General features: G+C 45.1%; 1 protein-coding gene across 4 annotated transcripts in view; it reads right to left on the bottom strand.

Annotated features, from left to right (window-relative positions):
- The window catches only part of ADCY8 (adenylate cyclase 8), a 226,972-nt gene that overhangs the window by 136,115 nt on the left and 73,373 nt on the right, over positions 1 to 17,484 (bottom strand). For all 4 annotated transcript variants that reach the window (XM_043880380.1, XM_043880381.1, XM_043880382.1 and 1 more), the window contains exons 3-4: positions 16,699 to 16,829; positions 3,943 to 4,054 (exon numbers count right to left, since the gene is read on the bottom strand). In XM_043880380.1, coding sequence (XP_043736315.1) covers positions 3,943 to 4,054; positions 16,699 to 16,829 — 243 coding nt within the window. The remainder of the gene's footprint in view (positions 1 to 3,942; positions 4,055 to 16,698; positions 16,830 to 17,484) is intronic.

Below are 17,484 nucleotides of genomic sequence, written 5' to 3'. Positions count from 1 at the left end.
GAATTATGGTGCTGGAGAAGACTCTCGAGAGTACCTTGGACTGCAAAGAGATCAAACCAGTCAATCCTAAAGGAGATCAACCCTGAATATTCATTGGAAGGACAGATGCTGAAGCTAAAGCACTAATACTCTGGGTACCTGATGCAAAGAGCCAACTCATTGGAAAAGACCCTGATGCTGGGAAAGATTGCAGGTAGGAGGAGAAGGGGATGACAGAGGATGAGATGGTTAAATTGCATCACTAACTCAATGGACATGAATCTGAGCAAACTCTGGGAGATAGTGGAGGACAGAGGAGCCTGGCGGGCTACAGTCCATGGTGCTACAGAGGGTTGGACATGACTGAGCACTATTCTGATAGGAAACTGAGGTTCAGGCAGGGAATGTGCAACTGAAGTTAACTGAAGTCCAGCCCACAGCCAAAGTCCTAGAAACCTAACTTTCAGAGTCGTCCAGTGTGAATAACAATAAATCTCTGACATCTCGCTCCATTCCTAAAATGCCTGGGGCATTGCTCGGTGGTCAGAAGCCAGCACCTGGCCTCAGGTGGCCTGAATCACAGAGGCACCACCTACCAGGGGTTCCAGGCAGATTATTTGACTTCTCTGAGTCTCGGTCACTTGTTCTACAAAACGGGAACAAGAAAAAAACTTCCCTTATAGATTTTTTATAAGAACTGCCTAACTGTAAGTTAGGTAATCCAGGGCAAATACACTGGGTAACACAGAATGTACACTAGGCAGTTGATGAATGTTTAATGTGATCGAAATTAATCATTTTACTCCATTGTCTATCTGCGTTTATTTTGATATTCATTTTTTAAAAATCTTTCAGTATGACTCAAGCTCCAGAAGGACTACAGCTTCTTGCAGCCCAGGGACTCGCTGGGCTGTGCACGGCCATCTCACCTCTCCCTGACCAAGTACAGTGTGAAAGTGAAGTCTGTAATGTCTGATCCTCTGCAACCCCACGGACTTTAGCCCACCAAGATCCTCTGTCCATGGGATTCTCCAGGCAGGAATACTGGAGTGGGTTAGGCATTCCTTTCTCCAGTGGATCTTCCCCACCCAGGGACTGAAACTGGGTCTCCTGCACTGCAGGCAGATTTTTTACCATTTGAGCCACGAGGGAAGCCCCAGGGCATAGTGTAGCCAGGGTAAAAAGCCAGAGCTACAAGGTCAAGTCCACATTCCTTAAATGTTGCACTGTGCCCTCCAGACTTGTGTCTGCTCTCTTTTTTAAGCTCACTCCTCACTGCAGTCTCCCATGCCCTTTACGCTTCAGCAATCTTGAGCTCCTTATAGCTCTCCAAACAAGCAGCACACTTCCGCATTTTCACACTTGCCTGCCTTTGCATCGCGGCTCAGCCTGGAAGGTGCTTTGTTATCTAATCTGATGCTGGCAAAGCTCCTGCTCTTCCTCAGACCCCATCTGCATGTGGCCTCTTCTCCTGATGCTGCTCAACCACCCCACTCCTCACCTCAAGCACTGACCGTCCCTTTCTTTGTCCACCAGGACTTCTGTGCCTACTGTCTGCATCACACTGTCCTGCAAAGTTGGCAGACTTGTTTCTCCCTTAGCAGTCTGAGGGCAGGGGCTGATTCTGTCTTGCCACTGCCTCACATGGTTCCTGGCACATAGTAGGTACACAGGCAGTGTTGACTGAACAACTTGGATTGCATCTTTCATAGCAATCCTTTATCTGGGTCAATGCAGATTACTGTGACACCAGAAACTGACCTTGATCATATCTCTCAGCTCTCTTTGGAGGGCCATTTTTGTTCTTCTCAGCACCTCTGGGCAAAAATATTTAGAAACAGAATATAAAGTAGAAGAACTATGTGCAACTGGCACCAACCATCCTTGAAGCAGTGATAGAAAGCAATGGTGTACATTCTTCCCTGCCTTCAAATTTCCAGCCCTTCAGGTTAATCTGACCCTTCTCCTGAGAGGAGACATGTTTCTACCTCTTCTTCTGCTCCTGTCAGCCTCCTACTTAATAGCTGTCCAGTAGCTGCAGGTTACAATGCAAGGTCCTTGGCCAGTCCTTGCTTATTTTTCTAGCCTCCCCTCTACCCCTTTCAGCAATGCGAAATATCTTCTGGTTCTTCACACACACAGCATCTTTATTTTTGTTCTCTCCTCTGCATACATTGACCTTTCCTGTGTTCTTTACCTCCTAATTGGTGTACAACTTTTATATAATAAAAGTTGCCATTTTGATAAATGTGTACAATCACGCTCACATACAGAACAACCAGATCACTCCACAAGTCACCTCACCCTACTCTTCTGTGCATAGAACGACCCTATGCTTCTGTGCATGGGACAACAGAGGGTGAGATGGTTGGATGGCATCACCGACTCAATGGACGTGAGTTTGAGCAAACACCAGGAGTTGGTGATGGACAAGGAAGTCTGGCGTGCTGCAGTCCACGGGGTCGCAAAGAGTCAGACACGACTGAGCAACCAATCCATCCGCTCCCTCCATCCCTTATCCTACCTGGCGAAGACTTACCCCTTTTCCTTCCCTGTAATTTTTGCCTTCTGTAGAATGTCTTACAAATGGAATCACCAACTGTCTAACCTTCTGTGGCCTGGCTTCTTCACTTGTCATATTGCATTGGAAATTCACAGATGTTGTAACATGTAATGGTGGTTTATTCCTTTTTACTGCTGAGTAGTATTCTGTTGTACTTGTCTTCTTTTTAAGACCCAGCCTAAGAATCAGTTTCTCCCAGAAGTCTTCTCTGACCCAAGGCTTATACATCGTTTCTATGTTCCCATGGGATTCTAGACTTGCTTTCATCACAGCATATAGCACACTGTACACTGATGACCTCTTTAGGTATCCCTGACAATACTCAACTCTAAGAAGGGAGAAAATGTGTTTCAGTCATTCCCATATTCCCAATACAACACCTAATAGATGCTTAGATGCAGGATGAATGGATCTCTGTGACAATCTCTGTGACCTCACTCTGAGTGAAGTGACCTTAAAATAGCACATTTTGATGCCTTAACAATCATATGGGCTTATCATATGATTGTTTGATATCATATCATATCATGACCCTGGTGGCTCAGACAGTAGAGAATCTGCTTGCAATGCAGGAGATCCGGGTTTGATCTATGGGTTGGGAAGATCCCCCGGAGAAGGGAATGGCAACCCACTCCAGTATTCTTGCCTGGAGAATTCCATAGACAGAGGAGCCTGGTGGACTACAGTCCATGGAGTCACAAAGCAATGATAAGGTTTCATTCCACTCTCACAACAGCCTGTGAACCTGGCACTACTATACATCCTTTACAAAGCAGGAAGTCAAGTCATGCCAATTTGAATCCAAAACCTGGGCTAAAATACAGTGTGACAATGACATTCTTCTGTGATTTGAGTGGCTTGAGGACTTGAAATCTTTGTTTTGGTGGCAAATGTTCGTATTCTTTAACCTGTTCTCTATTTTAGCTCTGGTCAAGCCAACAGCACAAGAAAGGTAGTGTCCTGTTGGCTAAAACCCAAGCTCTTAGGTCAGACAAAATGGTGGTGGGGCGGGTCAGTAGCTCACTGGTCCTTGAGAAGAGGCCAATTCATTCCAGATGGCTGGGGTTGGCTGGGAAACTGTAGGCAGTCGGCTCTGCATGAAGTAGCACTGAAGCTGCTTGGAGCCCGGCCACAGGCGGAGGAGAATGGAAAACAGATTTAAAAGCACTTTGGTTTAATTGTCACTCAACCAGCTGTCTCTCAGCTGGGAAAATTCATCTGACAAACCGTAAATAACTAACATCAGTCCCCAGAATGCACAATGGTCAGGGGTCCAGGTCTGGGGTCAGGATGCAGAACGGTAGTGACATTGGTGATGAAGACTGAGTCCCTTTCTCCCCTAATTCTGCTTGCAGCCCGTCACTCCTGTGAAGACGAGGAGGGAATTAAATTCAACTCACATGGGCCAGTCGATCAAATCTGGCAAAGAGCTCGTTGAGCATCCTGACCAGCTCCTGAGCAGACAGGGTCGTGGAGAGGTTGGTAAATCCTTTAACATCTGCAAAAAGAATACTAGACAACAGGAAAGGGGTGGGGAGGGGGAAGAGAGCACATTAATATTTGAATCCATCTTGGGAGAAACATTCCCATTCAAACAAACCAACTGTGGCCTGAGATGTTAGCTCTCCTTGCCAGGGGAGTCTCGCGGTATACCTCAGTGTTTACCAAATATTTCAGCAGAGAGTCCACCCAGGGGTTGAGGAAGGACAAGAGAGCAAGAGAAAGCCCTTCTTCCTGTGCAGGACTGTGGAGCGCTGGTGATGCAAACAACCCAAAACGGGAAGTTTTCAGTAGTGAAGTGAAAGTCACTCACTCGTGTCCGACTCTTTGCAACCCCCTGGAATTCTCCAGGCCAGAATACTGGAGTGGGTAGCCTTTCCCTTCTCCAGGGGATCTTCCCAACCCAGGGATCAAACCCTGGTCTCCTGCATTGTAGGTGGATTCTTTATCCACTGAGCTATGAAGGAAGCCCTGGAATAGATCAATTTATTGTGGAAAACAAAATGAAGCCTTATGAATTATCCTTGCAAATGCAGATGTCATGAATATAGAGCGTAATGGACACAGGGACAAAAGGATGCAAAACCACATTATCTCCAGTCCAGTGACATATACTCTATCCCAAATTGCAGGCACATAGAGTTAAGATGTTTTTAAAAAATTACGGAAATAAGTAGCAAGCCTGGGAGACCTTAGGCAGAATAATAATGACTTCTCTGAAGTGTATATTTACTAAGAATTTCAGTTAGCTGAGGTCTTATCCTATGCATATGGCTTGGTGGAAGGGAAGCAGTGGTCCTTGAAAGCCTTAACAAAGCAAGGCACTATATGAGCACTGTCTTAGCCAAGTCACCCAGTTAGCCCGGGGGGAAGGCACTGTTCATCCCAACGTGAAGATCAGGAGAGTGAGGCAGGGAATCTTGCCCAACATTCACTGGTAGCCTGTGGCAGAGTTTGAATTGCCCCTGAGGCTGAACTGCACAGTGAGGGACCACTCCTCCCACCTAACACACCATCTCAGGGATCACTTCAACCTCAGGGGCACCGCTGAAAGGAGGCATGACACCAGAAAGGGGGCCGTATTTTCTTGATTCTTGTGTTTCATCATCTCTGAAACTGACTGTACCTTTGCAGTGCATCACACTTTTTGGTTAGTTTTCTTAGTGTTGCATAAAATAATGGTGAGTTTCACCACCAGTGTGACTTAGTTTTAATGAAATAGCTGAATCAGCCAGAAGGCACTGAGGAATGTGCGTTGACTTACGTTGGTCACCCCTGTATTCAGTGGTTCTGAAAGTTGTCTCCATTACCAACCTCTTTAAGAACCTGATAGAGGTTATGAATTCTAGCTCCTAAAAAATGTACAAGTGTTCAAAATTTTGCACTTGATTTCAAGGGATTTGTACCTTCCCAGAAGCCAACTCAGGGACTCATTAGGAATCCTTAGATCTCAATGTTTAAAAATATTTATTTTGTTTTATTTATTTACTCAGTTGCACTGGATCTTAGTTGTGGCAGATGGCATCTTCGATCTTTGTTGCAATATGCAGGGTTTTTAGTTGTGGCATGTGGGGTCTCGTACCCTGACCAGGGATCCAACCCAGGCCCCCTTCATTGGGAGCTCAGAGTCTTAACCACTGGATCACCAAGGAAGTTCCCTTTAGATCTCAATTTAAAAGCTATTGCTTTAATGAATTAGTTAATGCTTTAATTATTTAAGCAAATATTTATATGACCAGCTACACACTGTGCTAGAAAATTGTATTAAATGATAAAGAATGCCCAGGACCTGTCCTCAAGATCCTCAGAGGATGGGGAATGGAGTTGGGCAGACAAAGATAAAAACAAAAACAACACAGGCAATGACTGCTGTAACAGAAAGACTCATGGAGGGGTTTGACCAGCCACTGGAGGATCAGGAGTTTCCTAGTGAAGCCAAGTCCAGGTGGAGTCTTGAATGACCTAGGGCAGGAGTCCCCAACCTCTGGGATCTGAGACCTGGTGAAGTGAGGTGGAGCTGATGTAATAATAATAGAAATAAAGTGCACAATAAATGGGATGCACTTGAATCATTCAAAACCATTCCCTGTCCATGCCCTAGTCTGTGGAAAAACTGTCTTCCACGAAACTGGTCCTTGGGGCCAAAAAGGTTGGGGACTGCTACTCTAGAGAACTTGATGGTAAAGTGAATAAAAGAATGGGTGCTCTTAGCAAGAGATGAGCACATACTAGGGTCTGGTTGGAGAACGAGCAAACGTACCAAGTTCTGCAAGAATTCAAAGACAGCTTGTCAAAGGGTAGTACTGAGCAAGGAAGGTGGGAAGAGAAGAGGGAAAGGGGGAGAAAGAGAGAGAGAAGGAGGGAGGAAGGGAGAGAGAGATGAGCTCAGAGAAGAGAACAGAGCAATAATAAAGAAGGGCTTGATAAGACGGGCTGATGAATACAAACTTTTTCCTGACCATGGCGGAAAGCGAGTGAAGGGTTTTAAGCATGGGAATGATACTTATAGGTTGTTCCTGTATGAGGCTTCCTCTGGAAGGGTCACCACACTGCTACTGTCCTCTACAGTTTTCTGGTGGTATAGCATCCGGTTACATGCACAGAATTTGTGCCTAGACAGATTGGGGCTCAAATCCCAGGTCAACCACTTATGAATACCATGAACTTCTCCAAGCCTTTGTCTACTGGAGATCACTTCAGTACCTACATCACTGGTAGGTAGCGCGTGCTTAGCACAGTGCCTGGCATAGTAAGTGCCCCATAAATGTGTTAGCTCTTGGCATCATGATTGTACCAAAGTGCGCTATAATTGAATGGTTGAATGGAGGAGACACAAGCAACGAGGTAGAAGAACATCTGACTACTAACTGGATTACTTATCACCTGAAGTTAAAAGAATTCCTAACTGTGGACACAAACCTGAAACAACAATAGCAGCAGTACTCAGAGAGTGTAGACTGTGGACTTGATACTGTTCTAGGAGTTCTACGTGTATGAACTCATTCATTCCTCATAACAACCTATGAGCGAGGATCTAGGATGATCACCTCCACTTTGCAGATAAGGAAGCTGAAGCCTGAGTAACTTGGCAACGCACATGAAAAGCTGGGGTTTGAACCAGACAGCCTGGCTCTGGCATCTTTACTCTTTTTTAAAAATCTTTTGGCCATGCCACGCAACATGTGCGTCCCCAATCAGGGATCAAACCCACATCCCCTGCATTAGAAGCACAGACTCTTAACCACTGGACAGCCAGGGAGTCTATACTCTTTACCAGTATAGTATGCTACCTTTGAAATAAGCCATCATCCTCACACATGTGGGAAGTGGAAGGGTCCAGAGATCGTCCAAATGAACTGCTCACTTTATGGATCTATTTGCCCAAAACTATGGGCTTCCCTGGTGGCTCAGAGGTTAAAGCATCTGCCTGCAATGCGGGAAACCTGGGTTCTATCCCTGGGTCGGGAAGATGCCCTGGAGAAGGAAATGACAACCCACTCCAGTATTCTTGCCTGGAGAATCCCATGGACAGAGGAGCCTGGTGGGCTACAGTCCATGGGGTCGCAAAGAGTAGGACATGACTGAGCAACTTCACTTCATGGCAGGGATGGTTCATACATTCATTTAACATCTAATAAATTAAATGCCTACTATGTGTCAGATCCTGGAGATACAATGGAGAGCAGAAAGTACAATCACAGCCCTTATGGAATAAGGAACCTACTGAAAAAAGAAATAGAATCGTTAAGAACAAAGGGCATAAAGGTTTCAGATAGGCTGTGTTTCAACACCATCATTTCTGAGTGTGGCCTTCTGAACACATGTTGCCTTATGCACCTGTGTCTGTACAGGGTGTGTCTGCTCCCTGGCATAGCTTTCTTTTCTATTACTACCTACTAAAATCCTACTTGTTAAATAAAATAAAATAAAATAAAATTCTACTTGTCTGCATCCCAGTGTTCACTGCACCACTGTTTAGAACAGCCAAGACATGGGAACAACCTAAATGTCCATCCACAGAAGAGAGGATAAAGAGGATGTGGCACAGACAACAATGGAGTATTAGCCATAAGAAGGGATGGGACTGTGCCATTTGCAGACACGGATGGACCTAGAGACTGTCATACAGAGTGAAGTAAGGCAGAAAGAGAAAAACAAATATCCTGTATTAATGTATGTATATGGGATCTAGAAAAGGGTACTGATGAACCTATCTGCAAAGTAGAAATAGAGACATAGTCATAGAGAACTAACATATGGACACCAAGGGGGAAATGGGAGTGGGATGAAATGGGAGATTGGAATTGACACATATAAACTACTGATGAAAGTGAAAGTGAAAGTGGCTAAGTCGTGTCTGACTCTTTGCTACCTGGTGGACTATACAGTCTATGGAATTCTCCAGGCCAGAATACTGGAGTGGTTAACCTTTCTCTTCTCCATGAGATCTTCCTAACCCAGGGATCGAACCCAGGTCTCCTGCTTTGCAGGCAGATTCTTTACCAGCTGAGCCACCAGGGAAGCCCAAGAATACTGGAGTGGGTAGCCTACCCCTTCTCCAGTGGATCTTCCCGACCCAGGAATCAAACCAGGATCTCCTGCATTGCAGGTGGATTCTTAACCAACTGAGCTGTGAGGGAAGCTCATATGATCCTATGTCTAAAATAGATAACTCATGAGAACCTCTGTATAGTACAGGGAACTTTATTCAATGCCCTGTGGTGACCTAGAAGGAAATCCAAAAGAGAGGGGCTGTATGTCTATGTACAGCTCTGCTGTGAGGCAGAAACTAACATGAGATTGTAAAGCAACCAAACTCCAATTAAAATAAACAAAACAAAGTCCTGGACTTCTCTGGTGGCTCAGTGGTAAAGAATCCACCTGCCAGTGGAGGACCCAGGGGTCTGACCCCTGATCCAGGAAGATCCCACCTGCCGCAGGGCAACTAAGCCCAGGTACTGCAACTACTGAGCCGGTGCGCTAGAGCCTGGGAACAACAGCTATTGAGTTTGTGCGCCGCAACTACTGAGACCCAGCGCCCTAGAGCCTGAGCTCTGCAACAAGAGAAGCCATCACAATGAGAAGCCCAGGCACCCCAACTAGAGAGCAACCCCTGCTCGCTGCAGCTAGAGAAAAGCCCGAACAGCAGTGAAGACCCAGCGCAGCTGTAAATCAATCAATAAAACCCTTTTTAAAATGGTCCACCTTAAAAAAAAATCTTTGGAAAAATAAAATAAAATCCTAGCTGTCCTTTAAGACCCCATTCATATGCTAAGATTCAACTTTGATGGAGATTTCCCCAAGCATAGCTGGTCACCACACTCTAGCTCCTTGCCTAGCCTGTGGGCTCCTCTGTCAGGGCACTAATGCCCTAATCGTGTGTGCTAGGTGTAAAGAACAGGAAGAGCTTCACCTCTGCACCCGAAATCAGAGCACATGGTGGGCCTCATGAAATATCCCCTGAATTGAAACAACAGAAATCTTCAGAATTAAATCGTCCTTCCTCAGAGTGGTCATGGCCACCCCTGGCATCTCCTGGAATCTGCTTGGAAATGCAGAATCTCAGGTCCCACCCCAGACCCTCTGGGTCAGAATCGAACAAGAATTTAACAAGAGCCCCAGGTGATTCGTGTGCATGCTTAGTTATGCAATAAGTTTGTCGAATAAAAGACAAGAAGAAACCAACGCCCTGGTTCTCACTTTATTGTTCATTCTGCTACCCCCAGGTGCTGGGCTCAAGATCAGATCTTTTGACTCTAAATACAAGCGTGTAACCTTCCAAGGTGAATATACTGAAGAGGCCATATTAATTGTCAGATCTAATTTGCTTACATAAGTTGTTCATTTGGCTGAAAATAATTTGGCTGAAAAAAATTAGTCACTCTGCAAATACTGTCCTCAAGGATGCTTAGCAGAATTCACTAGACTCATTAGGAACATGAGCCATGTGTAGACTTTTCTTCCTAACCTGTGTTTTTGGGAAGGTTATTTAATCTCTTTGAGCTTCCATTTTTTGGATAATAAAGCAGAGATCATACAAGCTATTCTTCAAGGTTACTCCACTTATAAATATCATTTATATCACTTATAAATATTGGCACCCCACTCCAGTACTCTTGCCTGGAAAATCCCATGGACTGAGGAGCCTGGTAGGCTGCAGTCCATGGGGTCGCTGAGGGTTGGACATGACTGAGTGATTTCACTTTCACTTTTCACTTTCATGCATTGGAGAAGGAAATGGCAACCCACTCCAGTGTTCTTGCCTGGAGAATCCCAGGGACGGGGAGCCTGGTGGGCTTCCGTCTATAAAGTCGCACAGAATCAGACACGACTGAAGCGACTTAGCAGCAGCAGCAGCAGTCCTCAATAAGTGGAGGGTATGTAACTCCTTGTGAAAAATTTTGGGAGTTGGAGAGATGGCCACACAAACAGATCTTCAAAGGCAGGTTTTCTAGCTCCACTCAACTGCATTTTGTTTATGTTGAAACCAAGCAGGTTCCTGTGGGGTTCCTGGGCACGAAAGCCTTTCTGTGGCCCCCATTTCTTGATTACAAAAAATAGGATCCATTCAGCCTCTGTGACTTTCCCTGAGTTCCAAAGCGCAGGCTCAAAAAATTACTAATTAGGGAAGGGATGGGATACAAAGACCAGGGAGGAGCAGTTAAGAAACAATAGTGCAACCTTGGGGCAGGGTCCTGGTTCCCCCCTCAAGGGATACACATAACAATATCTTTGAGCTGTTTGCCTGCACTGAAGCCCCCACCACATAGAAGTTAACAGTATGCTGCCCACAAGCACGGAGACCCCAGACTGTTTAAAACCAGGTTGATGATGCTGACACCCACTTATCTCCCCACCAGCAAATCAGAAAAGCATCCATCAGCTGATCACACCCTCTTTGAACTACAAGGCTCCTCACTGCCCCCTCCAGGTCAGCACACACCATTTTGAGGGCAGTAGCCCACTGTGGCTCCCTTTGCTTGACAAAGCAATAAAGCAATTCTTTTCTACTTCACCCAAAATTCTGTCTCCAAGAATTAACTCAGCGTCGGAGTACAGAGGCTGGATTCAGCTTCAAAGTGATGACTGCCCACTTTAACAAGCCTGGCTGGGAAGAAGCCTCCAATCAAGAAGTTGAGTGGACTGTTATGTGAGCATATATGCAAGTGTACATGCTGTGGGGTTGGGGGCAAGAGGAAGGGAGTTAGGGAGCTCGGGCAGAGAAGCTAGCTGTCCACCAAATCCACACCTCCCTGTCACTAGCAAAGGCCACTAGCAGGGCTCTGGCCCTCTTCAATGAAGGTGGGGCCGTGTAATCAGGTCCAATCAACGGAATCTGAGCAGACTGATACATGTCATTTCTGGGCCGAGTGTTATAAAAGCAGGTATGCCTTTTCTCTCCAAGAACTGAATGGTGGGAACGTGGACACCCATGTGAAATGCAGGGGCCTTTATCCCTGAATCACCCACTGACCAGGGTATATAAGGCAGGAGGAAACTGTGTGGACAAATTATATTGAGTTTATATCACTGAAACTGAGAGGTTATTTGTTAGAGCATTACCCTAACTAGCACAAGAAGAGTCTTAAATATATGGGGAGTGAGGAAAGAGAAATAGAACTGGACAGATGGGACTGGAAGCCCAAATGGCTTGCCATAAAAAGCCGAGTGGCCAGGTGGAGCTCCAGAACGAAGCTGGTGAAGTCTCAGATGTTTATAGCTGAAATCGACTTGACAGTCCAAATGTTTTGTCCATTTCAAGCAGCTAGGTTTTTGAATTAGGGAAACGGAGATCCAGAAAGACAAAATGATGCAGGAGATGTGCCTCATAGAAAGCGCTCTGGGATGCGTGCAAACCCGGAGCTGCTCACTGCAGTCCACCCTGGGACACTCATGTCCCCAAGCACAGCTCCTCTTCCCACTCTTTATCAGGACAGGATACAATGAGCTGTATGAAATATAACTGAGCTGGACATTTAGAGCAGACTATTTTTAGGGAAAGGTCACAACATAAAAATGACATAAAAGCAACCGAGAAGAAAGAATGATCCAGGTGGGTTGCCTGGAAGAGAGTGACAGGATGAGAACTACATTTCAAAAATGCCACCTTCCTGCACTGGGTGTGCTCTGGCAGTCGGGGTAAGGCTGTCCTCCTCTGCTTTTTTCTTTTTAAATCTCCGGTCCTATTTTAGTTCTCAGTATCCTGGTTATGGGCAGGAGAGGCTCCACCGCCCCACGTTGAGAGCATCTTCCCAGGACCTGCGGGCCGTGGGCATCTCGCAACCAATGCCTCTGTGAACAACAGGGAGGGGAGCCTCCAGCTGCCAGGATCTTTGCACATTCTTCTCCCATTAGAAATGGCTCCTTCACCAGGAGCTCAGGCTGCTGGAGAATGTAGGGCAGCAAACTCAATCTTAATTTAGTGTGGCTCCAAGTTCTGGAAAGGAGTCTGGAGCACAAAAGCTCAGTTTGATGACTGAAAATAAATGGGCAAGGTGCAGAGAGCAGAAGTAACTTTAGTTGTCCTCCACTAAGGGAAGTCCTGGAAATTGATTAATGCAGAAGGAACCCCAAATGTGTTACTTATTGAACGTAAAGCTCCCAAGTACGTTGACATGGGCATGCAGGCTTCTTTATATTTTTATTTATAAATATTTACTTCTATATATTTTTAGGATAATTTTTTTCTCTCCTCTTTCTTCATGGTGACAGGCACTTTTGTAATTTGTCATATATCTATTTTATAATATGTCATATTTCATTACAGTTATACTTCATTAAATTACATATACTTATATATGGGCTTCCAAGGTGGCGCTAGTGGTAAAGAACTTGCCTGCCAATTCAGGAGACATAAGAGACATGGGTTTGATCCCTGGGTTGGGATGATCCCTTGAAGGAGGGCATGGAAACCCACTCCAGTATTCTTGCCTGGAGAATCCCATGGACAGAGGAGCCTGGCAGGTTATAGTTTGTGGAGTCACAGAGAGTCAGACACAACTGAAGTGACTGAGCATGCACACATGCATGCTTATATATAAATCATTATGCTATGTAAATACATATTTCATAATGTCATATATATCAAATATTTATTATATATCTTGTGTTTTTTGTATTTATAGCTCATTGTTCTGCCTTGACTTGTGCTGATTCTTCTGTCTAGGATTCCTTTCCTTGAGTTTTTTCATTTGGCTGACTCAATTTCAAAGAAGCAAATAAGAATCATCTCATCTAGGAATGTTTCTCTATCCACCTCCATCCCCACTCCAGGCCTTCTTCTTTTTATGATCTCTTAGCAGCCTTTGCTTATTTTAATAATAGCACCTCACACTGGATTATAGTTATTGGTACCGCCCTGAGCCTATTCTGCAACTGGTATTGATGGGTTCCCATTGTCTGTGGGACCAGTTCCTTGATCTGGATTGTACTTTTACTAGAGCTGCTGTTTGAGAAGGGGCTCCTTGCAAACTCAAGCATCTAAACCAGTGTATCTCAATTCTTGGATGAGAATCTCAGTGACCCATACTTAAACACCCTCTAAAGGGTGGTGTTAGAATCAAGCATTCTGCCAGACTTACTTTCACACAAGTGCCCTGGCACACCAGAAAAACACCCAGGGATGCTGGTAAGAAGGAAGAGTTGTTCTTCCATTCTTCCGAAGTTAGGAGGAAAGGAACTAAGAGGGTACACTGGTGATTTTTAGAGCTGTTCAACCTATAGATTTTCCCCAATGCTTGGGAAATTCCCACCCTATGATATTTGCTTGGAGGGAGATACAATTCTATTGGACAAGCTGAAAAGTCAGATTTTTTTACTTTGTTACTTCTGGGGAATGACTGGGGCTCAGCCAATTGGACACATACATGTGCCTCAGGCTTGCTCAACTTGAGATGCAAAGAGGCAGGGTGGAGAGGGGATCAGGGAGGGGGTCGGGGTAGAGGCAGCCAAATCCAGACTCTGGGGCTGCAGGAGGAATGCTGTGTGCAGGGGTGGAGTCCGGGACAGGGCTGGTAGCACAGGGAGCGGATTCTTCAGGAACAGTGTAAGCAGCCAGTGTCCTCACTGGCCCAGTGCCCTGCTGTGATGTTGGCTGAGCTTTCAACTTCATTCCGGCCCGTTTCCTGAGCCTGCCTCTCCATGCTTCCCCAGTGACTATGGGGGCAACCACATGGCCTTTCACTACATTTCTTTTACAACAGCCCGGGCCGGAGTCTTTATTTTCTTTTCAAAGCATCAGTTTTCATTTATTTCAATTCAGACAATAAAAATTGACTTGATTTATCTTTTATTCATTTGTTATTTAAAAATGTATTACTATGACTTGGAACCAATTGCTAATAAATGTTTAAGAATTTTAAATTGTAAAATATTACTAAGATATTAAATATCCTATACAAAATTTTCCTAAATATGTCTCTAAGTAAACTTTGTATGAAGCAAGGAAAAGAGAAACTATTTTTTGCTTATTTTGAGTTATAAAAAAATAAGACCTCAAAACCAACGAATGCTGCTCGACATTTACAACTGATGCTGTTTTACAAATTTTTCAGCTCATGGAGTAAAACAGGGTTGAATTCTTTTCCACTTGTAACCATGAAAATGTCTGAATCTACAGTATGCTTAATGCTCTATGATGTGCTTACACCCATCCTGTGCTTTGTATATATCTTCAGTCACATAATCTGTATAAACCACTGTAATGTGGCTATTAAAATGCCCAGTTTATAGAGAAAGATCCTGAGATTCAGGTATGTAAATTGCCCACGGTCATACACAAGGAGAGGGAGAACTGGAATTCTAAACTGGTCTGCCTCATTAAAGGGCTTCCCTGGGGGCTCAGACAGTAAAGAATCCACCTGCGATGCAAGAGATCCTGCTTTGATCCCTGAGTTGGGAAGATCCCCTGGAGAAGGGAATGGCTACCATTCCTTTGGGAGGGCACTCCAGTATTCTTGCCTGGAGAATTCCACGGACAGAGAAGCCTGGTGGGCTATAGTCTATGAGACTGCAAAGAGTCGGACATGACTGAGCTACTAACACTTACTTTTTCACTGCCTCATGAAGGAGTGCCCCCCCCAACTCTGATTTTTACTATACACCATATCGTCTGGCACAAAGGGAGCATTGATGGATGGGTGGATGGGTGAAGCAATAATAGATGGTTGGGTGGATGGATGGATGGATGGGAGGCCAAAAATATGTTTGCAAAACAAAAATCAGCTGTAAACCTTTTTTTGTATTGTTTTAAAGACACTTATGGGGCTTCCCTTGTGGCATAGATGGTAAAGAGTCTGCCTGCAATGTGGGAGACCCAAGTTTAATCCCTTGGTGGGGAAGATCCCCTGGAGAAGAGAATGGTTACCCACTCCAATATTCTTGCCTGGAGAATCCCATGAACAGAGGAGCCTGTGGGCTATAGTCCATGGGGTTGCAAAGAGTTGGACACAACTTAGTGACTAAACAACCAAACATCTGTAGGTCACTCAGCAAGAGCTTTGGGCATTAGGGAAGCCCAGTAATGTATGCATGTGAGAGCTGGACTATAAAGAAAACTGAGTGCCAAAGAATTGATGCTTTTGAACTGTGGTGTTGGAGGACTCTTGAGAATCCTTGGACTACAAGGAGATCCAACCAGTCCATCCTAAAGGAGATCAGTGCTGAATATTCACTGGAAGGACTGATGCTGAAGCTGAAACTCCAATACTTTGGCCACCTGATGTGAAGAACTGACTCATTTGAAAAGACCCTGATGCTGGGAAACATTGAAGGCAGGAGGAGAAGGAGATGACAGAGGATGAGATGGTTGGATGGCATCACCGACTCAATGGACATGAGTTTGAGTAAACTCTGGGAGTTGGCGATGGACAGGGAGGCCTGGCGTGCTGCAGTCCATGGGGTCACAAAGAGCTGGACATGACTGAGTGACTGAACTGAACTGAACTGAATTGACCTGATGAAGCCTTAATGTGCTGATCTGAATGGGGAATCAAAAGACCCAGTTTTTGTTGTTATAAAACAGCCTATGGGAACATGCTCAGTGCCTTGCTTGGTGTATGTGAGCTTCTAATATTTTTGTGTATCCCATAAATTCGTCAGAGTTAGGAACACTGGTGATGAACATGGATGAGGAGGAATGAGGAGGAACCAGGACTACAGCTCAGCTCAGAAGGGAGCCCTGAATGGGACTTTCACAGCCCCTCACAACTTGACCCTTGTCTGCCAAGGTAGATGGGCTTGATCCAGACAAGTTTGGGCATAGATAGGAATCTACATGATGGAAGTGACTTAGCATGCATAAGAAACATAAAGAAGAGATGTATGTAAGCGCCCCTGAAGCCTCCAGATCATATTCTGGAATCATTTTTTTCCCATGAAAGTATAAAAAGCTCTTGTCTTTCCTACACAAAATGTAAAGGCAGGCAAACCTGCTGCAGGGGAGCCAGGCAAGAAGTTGATTAGCAAATATAACTGCATTTCTCTGACATTCTTCTGGAGGCTCAACTTGGAAGTGTAAAACTCTCTGATGAATAATTACCAGTTAATGAGTTAATCAATCACATGAAGAAAGGCACTGACATTTAGGCAGACAGAAATCATGGCGGTGAGGAGAGGGCAGCCAGGGCAGAGACCTCGGCGGGGGTCTTGCCGCTCACCTGACATTCTCGTAGCGATGGATGTAGATCCGGTGGAATTGATGCTGTAGGTGCTCATCTTCCACGTTGGTCATGTCATTGATCATCTCCAGGACGACAAATCGAGGAAGCACGGACAGCACAAGTCGCTCCTGGGACAAACCAACACAAGGGTGAGAGCTAAAGTACTGCTGCCGAATCAGTAAACAAAGGACATTAGAGCCATCGAGCCATGAAATTACAGCTGCCCTGACGGTGAGACCTGAGGGAGCTCAGGATGGAGACAAAGGAGCTGCCCACTGCCAAGCCCATCTAGCAGTCAAGTGGCTGCAGCCACCCTGGACCACACACCCTGAAGAAACTCACGATGAGGAAACACACGATACTGGCCCCAGAGAGCAGAGCTGCATATCAAAAGCATGATTTCAATGAGCCCAGATGCTTGTATCTTCCCCTACAGAGAAAAGCGCCAAACTCCTTATGAGAGATGTTTGATTTTCTTTTGTTAAGAATAATCCTTTGATGTTCCAACTACCTGGTCTCTTGTTGCAAAAACTCTTATATATCCTGGCTCCCCCATCCGCCCTTGCCTCTTAGAAACAGTTTTCTCAGCATGTCTGAGATGCTGTGATCCAGGCTTGAAATCCTCAAAAAGTCTACTGAATAAAACAAAGCTGTTAGGGGAGTGGGTAAATTTCCTCGGTTCTGTCTCATCACAATAAAAATTTGAAGCATCGGACGTTAAAGCCCTTGGCACGTCACAGCTCTCGGACAGTGTTACAGCGCTGTGTTATAGCTCAGTTTTAT

This window comes from Cervus elaphus, chromosome 21, assembly GCF_910594005.1.
Source record: "Cervus elaphus chromosome 21, mCerEla1.1, whole genome shotgun sequence".
Taxonomy (NCBI): Eukaryota; Metazoa; Chordata; class Mammalia; order Artiodactyla; family Cervidae; genus Cervus; species Cervus elaphus.
This window is presented reverse-complemented; position numbering and strand designations above follow the sequence as displayed.